The following is a 22,864-nucleotide window of genomic DNA, read 5'->3' on the forward strand; positions in this document are numbered from 1 at the left end:
GTGAAGAAGGATATGAAGGGGCAGATAACAAGGGTGGTGGGGAAAGGATGCCCTCTCTCAATGTTGCCTATGGTGTGAGTGGACAGGAAAGGTTAATGGAGGCACAGTATGGGGCAGACAGTAAGATGGGGATGTAGTGTTGAGTTGAATTTGTGGAGTTCTTGATTCTCCAGTTACCAAGAGTGGACCAGGATATGTTGTAGGAAGACCTTTGCAAAGTGAGGGGCTTCTGGGGAGGAGCTCACACTCTACTTCTCTGCTTAAGCCCATTGAGGTTGCCATCTTCGTTCACACAGTAGTCCTTGGTCAGCTCACACTACAAGGCAGGTAAGGGGAGAATAATTGTGAGGGCAGCGGTAGGTCTGTCTTTCTCTCCATAATTCCAGCCCAACAGTGCCTGCAATCCTGGGATGGAGAGAGTAAGAGTCTGTCAAGCCATCTATGCTATTGCTTCTGAAAAGTGAAGTAGCCTCTGTCAAAACCACAGAGCTGCAACAAAGGCTGAAGAGTGCTTTAGCCTGTAGCTCCTCTCCCCTAGCAACTCCTGCTACTCATCCTGACAGGGCCCACAACACAGATTATTTCCTATTAGTTTTTGATTCAACATACTACAGAACTGGGGAGGGGGAAGAGGGAAGCATTTTCCCTGAGGGCATATTGGCTTCAGTCTTATTGTAAGGTAAATAGCGACTTTGAAAAAGGGAAAATTAGACACAACGATTGTTAATCACTTAGCTTAACTGTAACCTGGCTTCTTCACTGGGTAGTGGTTTACAATAAATTAGCTATTTGGAAAATCTGGAGGACAACAAGGGAAGCACTGGTTAGGCAGTATTGTCTAAAAAAGGGGGGGCTTTTCCTGAAGGACCTATTTTTAGTTAACTTTGGTTCGTCAGATAAATAACAGATTTACTTGCAACTCCTCCGAAACTGCAAAGTCGAAGCACAGATCCTGATGTTACAGTTGGGTGGATGCACGGGGTTCTTCTCCCTAAAACCGAGCAGCGACAAAGGGCACCCAGCCTTAATTGCAGACGTGTGGCCACGCCACTTACAGTACTGCTGCACAGCATTACGGGTTGAGGGGTAAAATAAGCAGCAGCGAGTCTGTGCTGTATATTCCCTCGGCGTGTGTATTTTGCAGGATTGATTCTCCAAGGGGCTGCGGGGGAGGAGTAAACGATGCTGCACCCGGCCTAGTGCCAGACGGGCGGCGGGTGCAGAAGAAGCCGTGTATGTATGTGTGGCATCGCGCCGCTGTCCCAAGCGTGGGGAAGGAAACAAGGGCGGGGGTGGGGCACAATGTTTAGGCGCTAAGGTCGGGGGACGGATACTAGGCCGAGGCTATAGCACAGAGCTGGCTGCCTGGCGGAGGGAGGTGTAGAATACGCACAGGCTGCTGCTCCTGGGGGAATACAGCGCACGGAGAGGGCCCCGCGGGAGCTCTTCGCCGGGAGGGCGGGGGGAGCCGCCGCCGCCGCCGCCGCCGCGCAAGAGCCTCACCCCGGGGGCAGGGGAGGGAGACGGGCCATCCGTGGAGCGCCTCGGCGGGGGTTCAGTAGGCGCGCAGCACGAGAGGGGACGGGGGGGTCGCGTCCAGCCTAGTGCCCCCCGGAGGGGGGTGGGGGGCGGCTGCGGGGTGTCGCGCGCGCGCACACACACACACACAGTGTGTCACTCCGTGGCCACGCGCCGGCGGGAGGGCTCGCGCGCGCGCGCACATACAGAGCGAACGCTGTGCACTGTCTGCTCCCCGGGGGCGGGGGAGGGGGGCGTCGTTGTCTCCCTCCCCGCCGTCTGCAGGGTCCCAGACGGGGTGACGCTTTCGGGACCGGGCTCTGGGCAGGGGGAGGGGAGAGGAGAAGCGGGCGGTGACGGCGCGGGGCATGCTGGGCGCTGTAGTTTCCCGCCGTTTCGCGGCCGCTGGCTGCCCGCTTGGGAGGACTCCGTTCCCCAGGATGCTCCGAGCCGGCGGAGGTCACGTGTCCGCGGCTGGGGCAAGGGCCGGGCATAAGAGCCGGCGGCCATTTTGTGAGAGAAGCAGTCACCGCTGCCCGCCACCCCGGTTTGTTTCCCCTCCTCCCCGAGCCAGTGAGACGTGACCCGGGCACACCCAGCCGCGGCCTTCTCCCCTGCTCAGCGCCCCGCCACTGAATCGCATGTCCACTATCCAGAACCTCCAATCCTTCGGTAAGCGCCGCCGCCCGGGGCTCCTGCCCGGCTACTCGCCAGCGCCGAGCCACCCCTGACACCCCGCCGCCCCCTGCCAGGCTCTCCCAGCCTCCCGTAAGCGACCCCCTGCCCCTGCCCCTCCCCCGTCGCCGCCGAGGTGCCAGACTCCCAGCCTCTGAAAAGGGCTCCCTGACCTGCTGCCGTCACGCCCCTCGCCCCAGTCCGCTATGCCGGGTGGATGGGCTTTGCCTTGCAGTGGGGAACAGCCTGATGGGAGGGGGAAGCGGGGAGTGGGGCGGGGCGGGGCGTCCCCCACTCAGTCCATTATCCTTGTCCTTCTTGGTAAGGGGTTCTGCTCTGGGGGGGTATCCCTCCCCCCCCCATAGCCCGCCCTCTAGGATCTCTGCTTGCCTAGGCTGCCCCCTCAGCTGCTGTGCAGCGCCTTCCCCCCCCCCCGCAAAGGTGTGATAGCGTCACTTCACCCCCCCCCCCATCCGCTGTATAGAGCCTCTGGGATTGGATCTGCCCAGGCACTGGCAATTGATCTGCCATGGGAATATCTTCTCTGTCGTCTGCCACCCGGGCTCTGGGCAGGGACAGACACACCGCCCCTGTGGGGGAAAAGCTCTGGTGACTACCCTACTTTAAAGCCCACTTCAGGTATTGACCTGCGTGGATTATGGGGCCTCCTTTTTGCGTGGTCAAGAACTGTTAATCCTTAAGGAAGGCACCCCAGGTACTCAGAGTAGCAGCCCTGTTAGTCTGTATTCGCAAAAAGAAAAGGAGGACTTGTGGCACCTTAGAGACTAACAAATGTATTTTGAGCATAAGCTTTCGTGAGCTACAGCTCACGGTGCATCCAATGAAGTGAGCTGTAGGTCATGAAAGCTTATGCTCAAATAAATTTGTTAGTCTCTAAGGTGCCACAAGTCCTCCTTTTCTTTATCCCTGGTACTGGTACTATGCTGCGAGGGGGGGGGGGGAGGAGGAGGAGGAGAAGAGAGTGTCCCAAATCTTAGGGACTGACCTTCCTGAGGAGCCCCATCTTGTGAGTAAGAATTGGCCTTCCCCCTGTCCAGAATCTTATCCCCTTTGGCAAGGGATTTTCCTTTCTTGGTCCCCTCTTCCTTTATATCCACACTGACTGAAATTCCTATTTGGTCAGCTTGCCCCAGAATTTAAACCCTTCCCATGCCCCCTCCCACTGACTCTTTTAATAAGGTACAGACTCTAGGGATTCATCTGTGATCCAGAATCCCTGGATTCTTTAATGGAGGTGTGGAGGAAGTGGAATCAACTTGCCTCTCCTTTCTTCCAGCTCCTGACAGGCTAGAGCTGAGCCTGCTCCTCTGGATGCTTTTTGTCCTAAGCCCCTGGATCCCTCTTCCACACTCTCCCCATTTTAGTTGCTTCTGCAGGCCAGGCTTGTGCCTTGCCTGCTGCCAAGCCAGTTTGCTGGGGCTGTTAAGCCTGAGCGTTCCTTCTCTTGGAGATTTGTTTCTGCTTCTGGAAAGTAGTGGAGTTGCATAGGTAGATGCTTGAGTGAGGATTTTCAAATGTGACTAGTCATTTTTGGACTTCAAACTTTCTATGCTAAATCTGACACCTTAAAATGGCCTGAATTTCCAAAAGTGCTGAGTTATATACACCTTCTGAAAATTGGATCTGTTGGGTTAAATTAACCCAAATCACTAGTAACTTCTGAAAATTTTAACCTAAAGCTCATTACCTACTTTAGCTGAAGAATGCTATGTAACAGGTGAAAGAGCTGTTTGGGAAACATGCAGGTCTAATCTAAATTGGTTAGAAAAGGTATTTAAATACCATTTGTTTAGCGGTTAAGGGATACCTCAAACTGGTTGAAGGGCCACAGGAAGCCATTTTTTTCTTTATTCCCTTCTAAAAACACTTGGCTCTTCTTCCCTATGCTTCAATTCAGTTGAAGACTGGAGGGGTCTGAAAGGTGCTGTTGTGTAGACAAGGCTAAAACGAATTGTATTGGCTTTATGCCTGAAACTAGGTACCAGTTGTAGAGGGCATTGTGTATGCAGTCCCTGGTATCTGCCGATGTTTGTCACCATGTGTTGAAGACCTTCTCTTAAAACTGTTACATATGGTGCTTAAAATTATGGTGACTGTCTGGAACTAGTACTCCTCCCTGGTGGGGAAATTTTTCAGCAGAATAATTAGTTGAGGCACGCCCTTAAGGTGATGAGGCTCTGTGTGAAATGAAATTTTGATGTGACAGTTCTTGAATTCCAGTGTTTATGGTTTAACAAGTAAACATAATAGTTTTGGGCTATGTCATCTATTTAACCTTTGGGGGGATTTTGAAGAGAAAACAAATGTATAAGTTGGTGAAAACATTACAGTGAGTTAGCTAGAGCTATTATAATGTAGTTATTTCTATTCAGGATAAAAGAATGGGTTTTTCCCCTGTTAAGACTCTTCCAAAGGCACTCTGTATAACTGGAAAATTCTCTGCTAGCTGTATCGATTTATCTTTTTCTCATGAAAAATGCTTTATATATAGTAAATTGCCTTTTTCTCTGCAGACCCCTTTGCTGATGCAACTAAGGGTGACGACTTACTCCCGGCAGGGACTGAGGATTACATTCATATAAGGATCCAGCAACGAAACGGCAGGAAGACATTAACTACTGTTCAGGGAATTGCAGATGACTATGACAAAAAAAAACTTGTGAAAGCCTTCAAAAAGGTAAAGCTGCTAGCTTGATGTGGAAATAGGAACGCAATGACAATTTGTGAAAACTGAGTATTTTACTTTGACTTTTTGCTACACGTCTTCTTCATTTCCACATTTGGCTAAAAGCCAGAAGGGAACAGTTTGTCAAAACTGTGTTCAAGGGACAATACAATATTCTTGAAATTAACAATTTTTTTTTTTTTAAACAAATGTTAGTCTCTTAAAACTTGTGCTAAGTAATCTAGTTAGTTTCCACAAGTGTCTGCCATTTTTGTTGATTTGGCAGATATAAATCAATTACATGAGTGTTGCTTTTAACTTCATGGTACTGCAATTTTTGATTTGCAGCGAGTCTTGTTTCCAGTGGAACTGTTAAGAAACATGGAAACTAGTGGCAAATTGGACAGGCAAATCTTAAATGTGACATTCCTGTGCTTAACTTTCCATCTTTTGCTTTTAAGTGTGGTGTTTGGGTGTGGTTTGGGGTTTTTGGCGGGGGGGGGGGGGAATGGGTGCAGCTTGCTAGTTTACACAGTTTTTTTTGTCTGTAATGCTGCTGTCCTGGTGTCACCAACTAACTTCCATAGTGCGTTTAAAAATCAGAATAATGTAGTTTTAACCATGTTTGTCTCTTCCCATCCCTTTGTTGATAGATAAGCAGCTTATTTATAACCTTCAATATTTATCTTGCGCAGCTTCTGTTGTGAAAGTACACTGTAAAGCATAGTAAGCTTCATTACAGTTTACATGAGATGTCTTACAATATGAATGTTTTTCTAGAAATTTGCTTGTAATGGTACTGTGATTGAGCATCCTGAGTACGGTGAAGTTATCCAGCTTCAAGGTGACCAAAGAAAGAACATTTGCCAATTCCTCTTGGAGGTGAGTGACTACAGACAGACCACTAGCAGTGATTTAAATCTCTCTGAAACTGATAAAGACCTTAATTGTTAAAGGTATAATAATTTATTTCTTTACATTTAACCAGTTTTTGAACCTTTAATACAGCTCTTAATACACTGACCTGAAAGGACAAAACCAGATGCTTGCAGTACATAAGAATGGCCATACTGGGTCAGACCAAAGGTCCATCTAGCCCAGTATCCTGTCTTCCGACAGTGGCCAATGCCAGGTGTCCCAGAAGGAATGAACAAAACAGGTAATCAAGTGATCAATCCCCCTGTTGCCTCTTCCCAGCTTCTGGCAGACAGAAGCTAGGGGCACCATCCCTGCCCAACCTGGCTAATAGCCATTGATGGACCTATCCTCCATGAATTTATCTAGATCTTTATTTGAACCCTGTCATAATCTTGGCCTTCACCAGGTCTAGCAAAGAGTTCACCAGACTGACTGTGTTGTGTGGAAAAAATACTTTTTTGTTTGTTTTAACCCTGCTGCCTATTAATGTCATTTGGTGACCCCTAGCTCTTGTGTTATGAGAGGGAGTAAATAACACTTGCTTATTTACTTTCTCCACACCAGTCATGATTTTACAGACTTCAATTATATCTCCCTTTAGTCATCTCTTTTCCAAGCTGAAAAGTCCCAGTCTTATTAATCTTCCCTCACATGGCAGCTGTTCTATACCCCTAATCATTTTTGTTGCCCTTTTCGGAACCTTTTCCAATTCCAATATATCTCTTTTGAGATGGAGCGACCATATCTGCACGCAGTATTCAAGATGTGGGCGTGCCATGGATTTACATAGATAAGACAGAAAATATATTACCTCTATCTCTTAGTGATTCCCAACATCCTGTTAGCTTTTTTGACTGCTGCTGCACATTGAGTGGATGTCTTCAGAGAACTATCCACAATGACTCCAAGATCTTTCTTGAGTGGTAACAGCCAATTTAAATCCCATCATTTTATGTATGTATGTATAGTTGGGATTGTTTTCCAGTGTACATTACTTTACACTTATCAACACTGAATATCGTTTGCCATTTTGTTGCCCAGTTCACCCAGTTTTGTGAGATCTTTTTGGAGCTCTTCACAGTCTGCCTAGGACTTAACTAACTTGAGTAGTTTTGTATCACTGGCAAATCTTGCCACCTCGCTGTTTACCCATTCTTCCAGATCATTTATGAATATGTTGAATAGGACTAGGCCCAGTACAGAGATTGGGAGACACCACTGTTTACCTCTCTCCATTCTGAAAACTGACCATTTATTCATAATCTTTGTTTCCTATCTTTCAACCAGTTACCAATCCATGAGAGAACTTTCCTTCTTATCCTGTGACAGCTTTCTTCACTTAAGAGCCTTTGGTGGGGGCCTTGTCAATGGCTTTCTGAAAAATCTAAGTACGCTATATCCACTGGATCCCCCTTGTCCACGTGCTTGTTGACCCCCTCAAAGAATTCTAGTAGATTGGTGAGGCATGATTTCCCTTTACAAAAAACATGTTGACTCTTCCCCAACAAATTATGTTCATCTGTATCTGACAATTTTGTGTTTTTACTATAGTTTCAACCAGCTTGCTCAGTACTGAAGTCAGGGTTACTGGCCTGTAATTGCCAGGATCACCTCTGGAGCCCTTTTTAAAAATTGATTTCACATTAGCTATCCTCCAGTCATTTTGGTACAGAAGCTGATTTAAATGATAGGTTACAGACTACGGTTAGTACTTCTGCAATTTCACTTCATTTGAATTCCTTCAGAACTATTGGGTGAATACCATCTGCTCCTGGTGACTTATTGCTGTTTAGTTTATCGGTTTGTTCTAAAACCTCCTGTAATGACACCTCCATCTGGGACAGTTTCTCAAACCTGAGCCATTCTTTTTAGGTGACAAATCTGAGGATCTCCCTCACATCTTCAGCTGTGAAGACTGATGCAAAGAATTAATTTAGTTTCTCCACAATGGCCTTATCATCCTTGAGTGCTCCTTTAGCATCTTGATCATCCAGTGGTCCCCACTGGTTGTTTAGCAGACTTCCTGCTTCTGATGTACTTAATTTTTTTTGCTATTTTTGTGATTGTATAGTATTTAGATTTTATGCAGTATTTTGATGATCAGGGTGATAAACCTCTTCTAGGAGACAATTCCCATTCTTTGGGGGGTAAAAAGTTGAGTTTTGCCTCTTGTTGTAAAAGACGAAAATATGTCTGACAAATATAACTGATACTGAACAGGTGCTGTGGGGTGGGGGAAGATAGCTAATCTTTTGTCTTGTCATAAGAACACTCAGCTGTAGCTGCTGTTTGGAGGCATGTGTTATCAGTTGGGGTTTTTAAAGCAGTTTAGATCAGAAGGATAAGTGGAAAAGACTAAAGGATTGAGATGTTCTATGTTGTTTCTAATAACCAGGTTCCTAAATTAAAATTTCAAGGCGTATAATTTTTGGGGGCAAACTTCTGGAGAGAATTCTCTTAACATTTGACTCTGGAACCTGGAAAACAGCCATGAATCCTGTATTCTACCTGTTGATGCACATGAAGTCCCTTGTCATTCCTAATGACGGCTAGATCTCCTCTCTTGATGTAATGTTATGGCCATTCCGCAGCACAGTAGCTTTACTGAAATGTGTTTCCCTTTTACAGGTTGGCATTGTCAAGGAGGAACAGCTGAAAGTTCATGGTTTTTAAAATGTGTGTAATCGCATGAGGAAATCTGCAGTTTGTGTTCACACTCAAGTTAGCTAAACTGTGAAATATGAGTCTTTGCAGTAAATGGACTTCCCACTTACCTAAGCGTTTAAAGTTTTATTCACATTTGCATGATTACAGAAAACATGTGGTGTATAGACTAGAAACACAGAAAAAAATTGCAGTAAGATGGTAATAAAGACCTTTGTGAATTTTAACACATTTCCAATGGAAATGTTTTAGTGTTGATTGTTGAGTTTATTACTTTTCACCTGACTTAAATGTTTTTGTTGTATTAAAATCATGTGTGTTGCAGCTTAAAAATAAAGTCTCTTCGTATTTTTCTTTGAGTATTTGGAACTCTTAGTTAGGCAACCATCCTGATTTAGTGTGATAAAACAGCTCTGTGGCAAACTTAGTTTACTGAGTACCAACTAAAGTGAAGTCTGCATAATGAAGTGTTAGCTAATTAAAGTCTGATATAATATAAATTAGGACTTTACAATCTCTTCTGAGTTGGTGCATTTGAATGCCAATTTTATTAATACAATTGTTGGTAGATTGTACAATTAAGAACTGGATCTTCACTCTGTTAAACTCTAAGATAATCAGTAAATTCTGAAATGCTAGTCTTACAGTCGAGGACTTTTGCAAGCAGTACTGATTTCCTAGAGGAACTTGGCTATTGTACTTCAGATCTAGGCTTTCTATTACACACTGCCATTATCTTCAGCACCAAAAAAGGTTAAAAGAAATGCATAGGATCTTGTCTCTTCCCCTTCTTCCAAATGGAGGGAAAATGTTTTGAGATGGCTTCTGCCACAGCTGTGCCCTTGGAGTTCAGTTCCCTATCTAGGATAGTGGTTATTTCAGAAAGTTAGTGGAGGTAACTTTTCTATCAAAAAGCTCATTCTATTTTGTTTGAAACAATTCATAAGCTTTTTTATTAAACTGGCCTTCTAGTTTCCATTGACACTAAATTAAAGGGACTTCCATCTCTGGGCCATATGTTAATAGAAAAAAAATTAAATGTTTCCTATTACTGAGATATGCAAAGATCAATTGCTTTTGGGGGAAGGGTATGGATAACATCTGAATAAGTACCTCAGATTTGCTGAATCAGGAAATTATAAAATAGTTGCCAAAGCTGAAGGCATTAAATGACTTCTGTTCTCCATCATCTCAGCTCCCCACTAAATATATACACCCCCTCCCCCCCCGATATTTTTGTACTGGTTTAAGCTTCCATGTACAAACATTAGGATTAACAGGAACTGACTAGTAAGTGCAGTTTTGTGGGAGCTGCAGAGCTATACCAAATACTCATAATGGCTGTTTGCTAGTTATCTCATCCTCAGGGCTTGACTTTCTAAATGTTGGATTGGTGCAGCTTTGATGTAACCCCTTTCCACCAGCCTACATCAGATATGATCCTGCAGGGGTGGGGCTAATAAGTAGGGTCAGGGAGCTGCATTCTGTACCTAAATAACAGTGCTGAATTACATTGGCTATTGCTTGGGCAGGGGGATCCCGTTTTTACTAGTATAGCTTGTTTCATTTGGGGGGCAGTGTATTTACTTGTTGGATACAAAGCACAGATCTTTCCAGTCTAAACCCACATCTACAGTAGGCATGGATACAGCTAGACTGTAAAGAACGATCAGCAAACCTGAAAGCCATGTGACATTCCCCAGGGAACAATCTGGACTGTTGAACAGCTGTGTCCCTTTAATTCTCCAACCTGGGGTACTTTTTACACCACTACACTGAGAGCAACCATGCCTGGTCTGTTCACACACAGCCTCCCAGCTGTATTATGAGTGCTTCAGCCAGCCACTTCTGAATTATAGTACATCATTACAACAGCAAATTCACAGTTCCGTACTTGTTCCTAGGAATGTGTATCTTGTACTGCCCAGCTCTTTCTTTTTGGACAATACAAGCTCATAGTTTCATCTTAGTAATAGAAAAGGATATGCACAAACCCTGTTAACTCAAATGGAAGTTTCAAAACACTGGTTTAGATCAAACAAGTTTATTAACTGCAGAAAGATTTTTTTTTTAAAGTGGTTACAAGTAATTAGGCATAAAAGTCAGAATTTGGTTACAAGAAAATAAAAGGTAAAATGCAACTAACATCTAACTTAAGCTAAGTGAATTCAAAACACAATGTCTCTTGCTTTTGCAGTCTTACTGGCTAGATGCCTTTCAGCCATGGCCCTTCCCCCAGTCCAATGTTTCTTTCCTTGTCCTTTAGGTGTTGTGGGAAGAGAGAAGATTTGTGTCCTTTGTTCTCACTTATATTTTCCTCTTTGAAAATCATCTCCAGCTGAGGGTCAAGAGACAGGCTGTTTGCATAGGAACCCCAGCTGTTCCTTGACCCAGCTGTAAATTTTTTGCTCACACCCTTTTTCATGCCAAAGAATGGCTGCTTAACTAGGTGATAGCCATTTGATTGATTATGTTGACAGCTGGCCAAGGCATCAGTTTGCCTTTTGTCTCTGAGGAACTGGTTTGTGCCTGGTTTTCTACACTTGGAACCTCTCAGCAGTGTCCAGAGGTGAAAGTAAGCTAGTATGCCCTACTGGACTGGCTTCCTTGGTGGTGATTTAAAGGGCCAGGGCTCCTATAAATCACTGCTGGAGCCCTGTCCTTGCTACCCTGGGGCTCTGGCAGCCAGGCTCGGGTGGGGATTTAAAGGGCCCGAGGCTCCTGCCGCTCCTGAATGGCAACACATTTTGGCGGGCGGTTCTCCGGCGGCCTCACTCGGTGGCGGCATTTCGGTAGCACGGTGTCCTGCGGCCGCACACAACTGCCCCGGTGGCGCCATTCCACTGGCTACATGTTGGGGACCCCTGGCTTAGGTTGTAATCTACTCTAAAAATAATGCCAGAAAGAAATAGAAATAACACTTTAAACTGGTTAGTTTTAAAATAGTAAGGAAACTCCCACAAAACAATTACATCAGAGGCTGTGGATACTCAGTTTTCAGCAGCAACTTTAATTCTGCCCTATTCTCCCTGATCGCTCTCTGCCATCTTGGTTAGGGTTTACATAAGGGTGGGCAAACTTTTTGGCCTGATGGCCACATGGGGGTTGCAAAACTGTACTGAAGGCTGGGTAGGGAAGTCTGTGCCTCCCCAAACAGCCTGGCCCCTGCTCTGTATCTGAACCCTCCCATTGACTGCCCCCCCTCAGAACCTTCAACCCATCCAAACCCTACCCCCTCCGCTCCTTGTCCCCTGACCGCCGCCTCCTGGGATCTCTTGCCCCTAATCACCCTCCGGGACCCTATCCGCTATCCAACCCCCCCTGTTCCCTGACTGTCCCAACCCCTATCCACACCCCTGCCTCTGACAGGTCCCCGGGGACTCCTTTGCCTATCCAACTCCTCCTGCTCCCTGTTCCCTGACTGCCTCCCCAACCTCTGCCCCATCAACCACTCCCTGTCCCCTGACTGCCCTGACCCCCACCCACACCCCTGCCCCAACCATCCTCTGGGAACCCACCCCCTATCCCAGAGGTGGGCAAACTATGGCCCATGGACCACAGCTGGCCTGTGGGACTGTCCTGCCTGGCCTCTGAGCTCCTGGCCTGGGAGGCTTGCCCCCCGCCCCTCTTCTGCTGTCCCCCCGCTGCCACGCAGCGCAATGCTCTGGGCGGCGGGGCTGCAGAGCCACAGGGAGCGGGGTGGGGGGAGATTGGATAGAGGGAAGGGGAGTTTGGAGGGTGGTCAGGGGTGTGGATGGGGTTGGGGCAGTCAGAGGATGGGGAATGGGGGTTGAATGGGGTCAAGGGTCCTGGGGGGGAAGTTAGGAAGGAGAGGAGGGGTTGAATGGGGCGGCGGGGGGCAGTCAGGGAGCAGGGGATGGTGGATAGGGCAGGGGTCTCGGTGGGGCAGTCAGGAAGAAGGGGGGGGTTGAATTGGATGGTGGTGGGTAGTTATGGGCGAGGAGTCCAGGGGTGGTCAGGGGAAGGGGTGGTTGGATGGGGCAGGGGTCCTGGGGGGGCAGTCAGGAAGGAGGGGGGTTGGATGGGGTGGTGGTGGACAGTTAGGGGCGGGGGGTCTGGGGGAGGTCAGGGGACTGAGAGCGGGGGGGAGTGGATGAGGAAGGGGTCCCCAGGGGGCCATCAGGGAACGGGAGGGTTGGATGGGACAGGAGTCCTGGGAGGGCCGTCAGGGGGCGAGAAGCTGGGGGGTCAGATAGGGTGTGGGAATTGGGCCATGCCTGGCTGTTTGGGGAGGCACAGCCTCCCCAAACCGGCCCTCCATACAATTTCAGAGAACAGATGCAGCCCTTCGGCCAAAAAGTTTGCCCGCCCCTGCCCCTTATCCAACCCCCGCTCCCCACCCCCTTACCATGCCGCTCAGAGCAGCATGTCTGACAGCCGTGCTGCCCAGCTGGTGCCAAACATGCTGCTGTGCTGCCCTGCAGGAGCGTGCAGCCCCACTGCCCAGAGCGCTGCGGGGTAGGGGGAACAGCAGGGGAGGGGACGGGGACTAGCTTCTGCGGCAGGGAGCTCAAGCGCCAGGCAGGATGGTCCCGCGGGCTGTAGTTTGCCTACCTCTGGTCTACCTCCTGTTATCCTAACCAAAATACTACATCTAGACTTGTATGTTCCAAACCACCAGTAAGTAGAGAGAAGACCAGATACCACTCTTACTGATGGGTCAGAGACTTATCACCTTGTTCATATAATCTGCACAAGATCCTGCTTTCATTTACCACCCAGCTGTCTGGGGGATACCCTGATCACCTGTACAATATTGGTCAGATCCTGTATTCGTGCTACAGGTTAGTGATTAACTTTTTCGACATCCTCGCTGAAGGCAATGATCCATAGACTCCCTATACCATGCTCTTGTTGAAACAGGCCTGAAATTTCCTCCTGCTATAGGCTGGGATGATGTACAAGGTATATCATATAACAAAAGGCCATACTTTGTAATCCACGTGCACAACAGGGAATGCTTGTTTCTCTTCTGTGGCAACTAGCGGGTATTCTCCCAGCAGTAAGGAGGGAATAAGGCGGGGGGGGGGGGGGGGCTGGTGGTTGAACTTTAAATATTTTCAGACTCTCTGAAGTGTGTAGATATTTATTTTAAAATACTGTAGTCCCCAAAAATTCTTGTTACCATATGTGTTTATTTCCAACTCTCCCCCCCCCCCACCCCTCACCCCCAAAAAACAGTCTTTAGTCATTCTCGGTGCCATGGCATTGTTCACAATAGTCCAAGCAAGGACTAACCAGTGAGATGTGTGAATATCCTTAAGATGACTCATTGACCCTACAGCTAGCACACATTCGTTGCACATTCTGCAACTTTAATCATCTACAGTACCTTTACAAATCTGAACTAAGTACTTACATGGGAGAAGATTTCTGAGCAGTCTGAAGATTTCTCTTTAAGTCAGCAGAGAAAGGCATAGTAAGATCCAGTGACTAGAAGCTGCACAAATAAAGACTAGAAATAAGAGGCAAATTTTTAACAGTGAAGGGTAATTAACTATTGGATAAACTTACCTAAGGATGTGATGGGTGACTTCTCTGTCACTTGAAGTCTTTAAACTAAGATTGACTGTCTTTCTTAAAGATATGCTCCAATTCAACCAGAAGGTATGGGTTTGCTGCAGGAATTGCTTTGTGAAATTCTATAACCTGTGTTACGCAGGAGATGTCAGACTAGATAAGCATTAATAACTAGATAAGCCTTCTGGTCTAAATTCTACAAATCTATTAATTGCCGTGCTTAGATCTTTTGTTCTTCTCTCAACGTAAGTGGAAGTCTAGTTGACTCAAGCCAAAGTTTCCGTGCTTGCCAAAGCCTCAGTGAACTCAAAATATATTAGGAGAGAGAACCAGAGTGTGTGTGAACAGGAAAGAAGAGGGAATATGATATCTTTCTCTGTCATAAATCTGACCCAGTGTAGAGAAGGGAAATCTTGATCTGCTGATTTTGAACTTATTCAGAATCTCATCCCGCCAGAGTAGCATGAATGACTAGTTAATTATATAAGCAGATGCTGCTAATTTTATAATGATGTGATTTGAGGAAAGAGAATGAGGCTATGCTAGACAATTAATAGCACACAAGTGTTAGCCATAAAAATGATTTTTTTCCTTGTACATTACAGGTCAAAGAAAAGTCCAGATATTTTGTTGTCCATTTTGGCCACACATTTTAATTTAAGTAAATGCCTAAATACATCTTTAGGGTCCTAAATAAAAATGGCCTGATTTTTCAAAGATGCTGAGCACCCACCCCTTTGAAAATCTGATCCTTTATTGAGGTGCCTAAATATAGGTGTAGGTGCCTAATTTTAGGCAACCAGGTTGGAAAATGCTGGCCTTTTGGTAGGCAATAAACCTGCTCGTATGTTACAACCAGCTTCTAGTAGTATGCACTATCTTTAGTGGTTAGAAGTAGAGCTAGCTGGAAACTAGAATTTCTATTTTATGTGAAATTCTGAAATTAAAAAAAAAAGGTCCAATCAGAATGAAAATGAAATTTTGAAAGGCTCCCTGAGCTGCTCAGAGCCTCAGCATCTTGCCAGGCAGAGAGCTTGGGAGCCAGGGTCCCTGGGAGACTGGGCTGCTGATGAGCTGGGAGTAGGTTCCCCAGCACCCCCAGAGGCAGGTTGTGTTATTTGTGTGGATGAGCTGGCAGGGAACCCGGCAGGGTTCCATTCCAGTTCCCCAGGACATCCAGGCAGAATTTTGTTGACATCAACATTTTCCTCTGGAACATTTCAACTTTGACAAATCGGCACTTTCTGACAGGAAAACGTTCCATCTGAAAATTTCTGACCAGAGGTAAAGAGGTGCCCAAAACTGAACACAATACTGTAGGTTTGATCTCATCCCATGCTATAGAGAGGGCTTGTCAGCACCCTGCTATGTTCGTAATGCATCTGCATGCTTCTGGAAGTACCAATGACTGAATCTAACAGAAAACAGGCTTCACAGCCGCAGAAGCTATTTCATATTCAGAGGAGGAAGTGCCCCCTTTCTAGTAGCTGCAGAATGACAGACTAGACCACTGGCAGTTTGAACACAAAGAAACCATTCTCTTCTACTCACTCACTATTGTAATACAGAAGGGCACGAGCTTATATAAGCACAGTAGTTCTGCAAGGAGCCAGACAAGATGTGTATGACGTGGAATTTTCTGCTCCTGGGGTGGTTTCTTTGCTTGGTTCTTTGGGTGGAAAAAAAAAAATCTCATAAACAAGCTTTTGTTTCTAATACCCTTTTTAAAAGGTTTCCCTATGCTATTTTTCGGGCCACCCTAATGCACATAATGTTAAGCAGTTCTCCAAGAAGACATTAAAAAAAAACAGTTTTGAAGGGGAACCTGTGTGAAGCAAGTGGGTATAAAGGCTATGTTTGCACAGGAATCAGGAGGTGTGATTGCAGCATCCACCTCAGCTAGCTTTGAGCAAGTTAACTAACTAAAGGTAGCTATGAAGCCCTGGCAGCATGGGCAGCAGTATGGGCCAGCCACCTGAGTACCAGTGAGTCTGGGACTCTGGGTACATACTTAAGCAGCTAGCTTGCAGCACGTAGTCAAGCACAGCTTGACCACAACCGGAGGGAGGGTGAGGTAGTTCAATCACAGCTAGCTTGTGTAGGCCTACACGTGCCCCAGTCACATCTCCTGAATGCTGTGTAGACATACCTAAAGAGACATTATTATAGACACTGTTACAATATGCTGATTTGTGTTTCTGTAACTCATAGAAACCCTAACCAAAATCTGGGGCCCCATTGTGATAGGCACTATAAGGAACAGTCCCTGCCATGAAGACTTCACGCTCCTCCTGCTGCCTTGGTACCTTGGGTGTCCATAAATCAAACCTTTCAACTCAGAGATGCAGCCTTCCTGATCCATCTGAGAGCCCTATTCCTCCAATAGAGTGTAGTAAAAGTGGTCATTTGAGGAGCGCAAATCTGTGACTGAAACAAAGTAGGTCAATGGTGCAAAAGGAATCAGTAGGGTCAGGAGACTGTCTTCTCACTTCTGCTTCCCGTGGTGGCTTGGTGATCTGGCAAAATGTCTGCTGGAGACAAGAAGCCTGATCTTCCAGTTCCTTCCAGCAGTGTAAATCAGGAGTAATACCACTGATATCACTAAAGCTATTACACTGTAAGAGACAGGAGAATCAGGTTGAGACCTAGCTCTAGGGCCTTGTGGTCCTGACACAGGGGAAATTCCCACTGACTTTACTGACTTTTATTTTTTCCCTTATGACCATAAAATAGTTTCAAAACAAGACTTGCAGAGGCAAAAGACTGCTGCATGCACTACCAAGCATTGAATGTAAAACGTATGTGGCAACATATTGGTTTGAAATGCACAAGAAGTCACAGCAGCTACATTTAAAAATAGCACCCATGTAGTGCATACATGTGTGTACTGTCTTTTGTACTCTGTGCAGAATTTTTCCACTTGCTTTATTTCATTTCCAAAGTTAGATCTCACGGATCCAAGCCTCAGCTGGTATAAATTAGTATAGTTCCATTGAATCTGTCTCTTTGGTTTTGAAAAAAAAACATTGTCTTGTTTTACTTGCTTTACCTACACATTCATTTTCATTCAGACAGATTAAAAATCTACTTTAGCCTGGCAACTGCAAACACATATGCACATACAGTCACTTATATTGCCTCTCCCCTATTAATGTGAATTTGTTTTCTGCACACATCTCTGCTGTATTAAACACAAAATATTGCTTTGAGTTTTCCGGGGCTTGCACATGATTTCTTCTGAATATAAAATAATATATGTGTCTGACGAGTATATCACATTAACTTTACATAGACCAGATCTTCAGCTGATATGAATGGAGCTATGCCAGGGGTCGGCAACCTTTCAGAAGTGGTGTGTCAAGTCTTCATTTATTCACTCTAATTTAAGGTTTCGCGTGCCAGTAATACATTTTTAACATCTATAGAAGGTCTCTTTCTATAATATATAAATAAACTATTGTTGTATGTAAAGTAAATAAGGTTTTTAAAATGTTTAAGAAGCTTCATTTAAAATTAAATTAAAATGCAAAGCCCCCTGGACCGGTGGCCAGGACCTGGGCAGTGTGAGTGCCACTGAAAATCAGCTTGCGTGCCATAGGTTGCCTACCCCTGAGCTATGCCAATATATTCAATGGTGCTATGTCAGCTGAGAATATAGCTTATGCATGGTATACATTGTTAAATGTGGCCCATTATATGAGTGCATAGTGCCTAAATTACATAAATTAAGTCTTTCGAAATTTTATAACTTGTGTGTGTACAAGAGCTAGGTATTATTTTATTATTTAGTGTTAACGCCTTTTGAAACTTATCTGTCATATGTTTTACTGGAGGTGCAGTGCTTCCGTGTAAGTTTAGTGCAATGTGACTGCAAAGTTGTTTTGAACTTGTGGCGAGAGCAAATTAGACTTGCGAAGAGTTTTGCTCTTCAGGATCACCATGGGTGGTGGGTGAAGATTCCCCTTGGGAAGGCTGGCCTCTGCCCGCCCCTTCTGGCCGAGGCCCTGCCCACACTCGCTGCTCTCAGCCTCCCCCCCCCCACTCTGAACTTGGTTGGGGTCACGGGGCGGGGGGAGGTGGGGTTAAGAGCTCTCAGCCTCAGCTGGGTCCTCAGCGGAGCTCTCTGCCCAGGCTGGAGAGCTGAGCACAGAACCCCTCCTTCATTCTGCCCCTCCCCCTGCAGCCCTGCCCCATTCCGCCATTCCACCCATGCCCCTCCATTCTGCCTCTTTTTCCCCTTAAGGCCCTCACCCACCTCACTTCTTCCCCCCTGCCGCCCCGAAACCTGAAAAGCTCTGTGCCCCCACCGCGGCCCCAGAGCCAGTAGGGAGCAAGAGCTTCTCCAGCCCTGGGGCTGTGGTGGGGAAAGGTTTTTCAAATCCGCCAATGCCCCCACCCCCGGCAGTGCAAGGTTTGGGGAGGCTTAGCCTCCTCTGGTCTCCATTATGTGCTGCTTGTGAGGATCACACTAAATCAACCTGTTGGTACTCATAATCTCCTGAATGCATCATTATGGATTTCAGCTTCTCAGTTCTTATTCTCTCGCTTCTGAATTCTGTCTTACGTCCTTTGCACTTAATGATTTTTTCTGTATGCTGTCCTCCTGTATTGCTTATGGGCCAAACCCTCAAATGATTGAATGGTGTTGCTCCACTGACTTTAATCTGTGAAACCAAGGGGGCTGGGCTGATTTAATCTAGTTGATGATCAGCCCTGTAAAGGATAACGTTATAACTAATACAAACCATTTAAGGGTAGCCCACACCCCCAGTTTTCTAAAACCAAACAGTGGTTTATTTAAACATAGTCTCTATGTTTGTGGTAATAAGGTATAATATGTTATAAGCAACTGAAGTTTTACAAATTAGAAATGTAGTGCAATGGTTATTAATTTATAATTTAAGTTCAAATCTTGCAACAGGACAAAGCTTTTGTAAAAAGGATTGTTTTTTTGATGCTTCTGTGGAAACATTTTTTTCCCCCTATCTCCCAGATGAAAATCTCCCCTTCCACAATTAATCAACCGTTACAAAATTTAATTTTGTTAAATAAATCCACATGTAAATGATGAATCTGCCATTTCCTGTAAATTTCCCTAGGTGACACCAAAGACAGCAGAATGATGTGAATAATGATAGAAAAGACAATGTATGCCAGGAAAATACTCAACGCAGAATTTAGATTGTGAGAGCATGGAGGTAAGTTTTTGGTGGAATTCCAGTGAAGCTGCAGTTTAATTTATGAGAAGAGGAGTGGGGGTGGAGCGAGGGTTTCAAAATGCTGACAGAGGCCACTAGAGTACTGTATTTTTTACACAGAACCCCTTCCAGGGGAAAAGATAGTATATGATCATACAATTAAATGCTGAATCATAATATATACACACAAAAGGGGCGAGTTAAAGGTTGCCCGGGCAGCCTTAATTCTGGCATTTCCTAACTTTTGAGTTCTTGACTTTGCATCCTTAATAATGTTCTTCCAATGTATAATATATAATCAGTACCTAATGCAGATAGATGGAAACCTTTCTTCTGTTCTTTCCTGTCTCCTCATTTACCTCAATCTAAATAAAACATCATTCATACTTGGTTGCCCTTTTTGAACAGAAAATACAAATACGGAGCCCACATTCCACAGTCCTGCAGCCCTGATTAGCTGGGGATGGGCAGACAGAAGGAGCTGACCTCTCCATGCCCCGAGAGGCCTAGCTGGCTAGAGAGCTGGCCGGAAATCCTGCCCCTACTGCCGGTCGTTAGCTCTCCTCTGATTTGATGATGGGATTGCCATTTGAGAAGGGACTGACCAGGCTGTGGGACAAGACAAGTGCTACTACAGGGAAACTGCAGGTGAAAAGTCTGAGCAAGGGGATCGGCCTTAGGCCTTAGCAACCTGAGCATGTGGGCTCAATGAGCCTGCACTCCATGTAAGAATGGGCCATTGTCCAAAGGTGCCTTACTCCAACATTTAAGAGCTGAGGCTGGGAGGAGCCATCAAGACTGTTTGTGACTGTTGGAGGTAGAGTTGCTTTTAGGCATCTGCGATTTGTGACATTGACTGTTGCCTTCTGTGACGCCGGGGTTCTGTCTGTGCAGTTAAAGGCATTCGGATAGATCTTTATGATAGAGCAATTCCTGCACCTGCTTCCCCGAAGGTTGTAAGAGTTTGAAACAATCTACTAGAAAGAGGAGCCCTCACTATGCATAACTCTTATACATTCCCACTGAAATCAATTAAAGTTTTGCTTCTGGGTTGTTACCTGCCTGAAGACCTTGTTTATAATTGAATGCTTTCTCTAAACAAAACTCTGCAGGAGTGGAAAAGATTAGCTAGCAGGTGCTGAAAGTGATACTTACTTCCGGAACTTGACCTCTGAGAGGATACACTCAACAGACTTTAAGATGGGAGCTGGCCAGGGGATTAATTTCCTTCCTCTGGTGATGAAAATAAGTTTATCCTTTATTAGCCTGAGCCAAAAGCCTACTACAAGTCTTTCAATTGACTCTAATAGGCTTTGGATTAGGCCCTACCTAAAGAAAGATTGCTTTGTAAGACTCAAGAATTTTTTTCTGTTTTTATTTTTTAGAATGAAATTTATTCAAGATATGATTAGGCAGCCCAGACTACAGTGTGTGTAGTGCACATTAGCTCAGAGATTCCTAAATTCTTGTAACAAGTTGCAACACATCAATATGTGACTTACACACAGAAAACCAAAGACACCAGGCTGTGACTGGGTGCCTGGATGGGCCACACTGAGAATACCATATTCAGGGAAGACTGCAAGAAATAGAGCAGACAATCCCCCAAATTGGAGTTTTATTCTATAATTAGATTCACCAAGCCAGTAACAAAAGAGTTTCTGCAGTACCACACTGGGTAACAAGAAGCCAAACACAGTCTCCGTTTAGTCATTCCAGACCTTGGCTCCCATCTAGACAACCAAGTCTAATATAGCGAGGGGTTACTGAAAACTCTATTCATCATACTTAAAGTTCTACCAATCCCAAAGGACTGGACACGTACTCTCAGGTCAATATGAATCTCAAATCTTACCCAAATATCACACTGTCCGCCAGTTCTTAGTAAACTAACTAAAAAATTATTAATAAAAGAAAAGAAAAAATGCTATTAATGGTTAAGGAGTCATATACATACAAGTGATTTTCCATATTCATAAATCAGGTTCATAGCACTGATGTTGTACCTGCTGGCTTGTAAAAGTCTCTCTGGAATCATCCCAAAAAGATTCAAATCCAGATGTAGCTTAGATGTAGATGGCTGATGGCTTGTCTACACTGGCACGCTAAATCGGTGCTGCTGTGATCAATGCAACTGCATCAATTTAGCGGGTCTGGTGAAGACTCAATGAGTTGATGGCAGAGCACTCTCCTGTCGAGAGGTGGAAGCTATGTTGGTGGGATAGCATCTCCTGCCAACATAGCACAGTGCAGACATCGTGTTAGGTCCATGTAAACTACGTCACTCAGGGGGGTAATTTTTTCACACCTCTGAGCGACATAACTTACATCGACTTAAGCGGCTGTGTAGACCAGGCCATAGAGTCTTTACATGCATATTCCAAATAACTATTTGGAAGATCTCAGTCCTATGGCTTAGACCTTCCCTGTTCAAGTTAAGCAGACCTGAGATGAGAGGATCAGGCCAAAGGCTTCTCTTTTATAGCTCCCTAGCAGTCTGACAAGCCTCCTCACAGAAACTGTCAGAGCAGAACTTTCCTCCAAGGAAGAATAGACATTGCAGATAGTTTATGGCCATTTGCTTTGAAGTTAATTTTCTATTCCCTATGTATACACAAATAATCTAGTTACTCTGTAGTACAACCGCCAGTTATTCATTATAACAGAGATAGTTAAGCTGAAGACAATGTAGGTATTATTATTAGTTTCCTGCTGTATCTTGTTCTTAAGGTCATGGGCAGCAGGTGAAGCTTCCCCTGAGGGAGGCTAGCTCCCTGTCCCGCCTCTTCCACCCGTGGCCCCACCCACACTCCACCCCCACCCCATCCCAGGAATGGCCAGTACCAGAGCTTCAGGGGTAGTCGCAGAACAGGGCAGCTGGAGTGATCCATCCCTGTCATCTTCTCCAGATTTCTGGCAGTCAGAGGTTTAAGGTCACTCAGAGCATAGGATTGCATCCCTAACCACCTTAGCTAATTGCCATGGAGGAACCTATCCCGCATGAACTTATCTAGTTCTTTTCTAAACTCAGTTATATTTTTGGCCCTCAGACCATCCCAAGGCAATGAGTTCCACAGGTTAATTGTGTGTTGTGTGACAAAATACTTTCTCTTGTTTGTATTAAATCTGCTGCCTATTAATTTCATTGAATGACCCCTGTTTTTTTATTGTGAGAAAGGGTAAATAACACTTTTCTATTCACTTTTTCCATGCCATATACCCTTAGTCATCTCTTTTCTAACATTTTTAGCTTCTCTTTGTAAGGAAGCTGTTCCATACACCTGATCATCTTTATTACTCTTCTCTGAACCTTTTCCCGTTCCATTATATTCTTCTGGAGGTATATTCAAGGTGTGGGAGTGCTATAGATTTATATATTTCAGAGTAGCAGCTGTGTTAATCTGTATTCGCAAAAAGAAAAGGAGTACTTGTGGCACCTTAGAGACTAACAAATTTATTTGAGCATAAGCTTTCATGAGCTACAGCTCACTTAATTGGATGCATTCAGTGGAAAATACAGTGGGGAGATTTTATACATAGAGAACATGAAACAATGGGTGATTTATATAGTGACATTAGGTTATTTTCTGTCTTATTTTCTATCCCTTTACCAATAGTTCCTAACATTGTTAGCTGTTTTGACTGCTGCTGTGCATTGAGCTGA

General features: G+C 45.2%; 1 protein-coding gene across 3 annotated transcripts; it reads left to right on the forward strand.

Annotated features, from left to right (window-relative positions):
- Positions 1-1,663: 1,663 nt before the first annotated feature.
- Positions 1,664-8,794, forward strand: EIF1B (eukaryotic translation initiation factor 1B). 3 transcript variants are annotated; one of them, XR_006279249.1, is made up of 5 exons: positions 1,664-2,190; positions 4,728-4,891; positions 5,660-5,761; positions 5,868-6,038; positions 8,426-8,570. XR_006279249.1 is itself a non-coding variant. In XM_038390186.2 (4 exons), the coding sequence occupies exons 1-4, from the start codon at positions 2,160-2,162 to the stop codon at positions 8,468-8,470; spliced, it is 342 nt and encodes a 113-aa protein (XP_038246114.1). In that variant the 5' UTR covers positions 1,664-2,159; the 3' UTR covers positions 8,471-8,794. The 3 variants fall into 3 exon arrangements, 1 of the variants encoding a protein (XP_038246114.1); XR_005291102.2 differs by having other exon boundaries at positions 5,888-6,038; XM_038390186.2 differs by lacking the exon at positions 5,868-6,038 and having other exon boundaries at positions 8,426-8,794.
- The last annotated feature ends 14,070 nt before the right edge of the window (positions 8,795-22,864 follow it).

The sequence above is a fragment of the Dermochelys coriacea genome, chromosome 2, assembly GCF_009764565.3.
Source record: "Dermochelys coriacea isolate rDerCor1 chromosome 2, rDerCor1.pri.v4, whole genome shotgun sequence".
In the NCBI taxonomy this organism is placed as follows: domain Eukaryota; kingdom Metazoa; phylum Chordata; order Testudines; family Dermochelyidae; genus Dermochelys; species Dermochelys coriacea.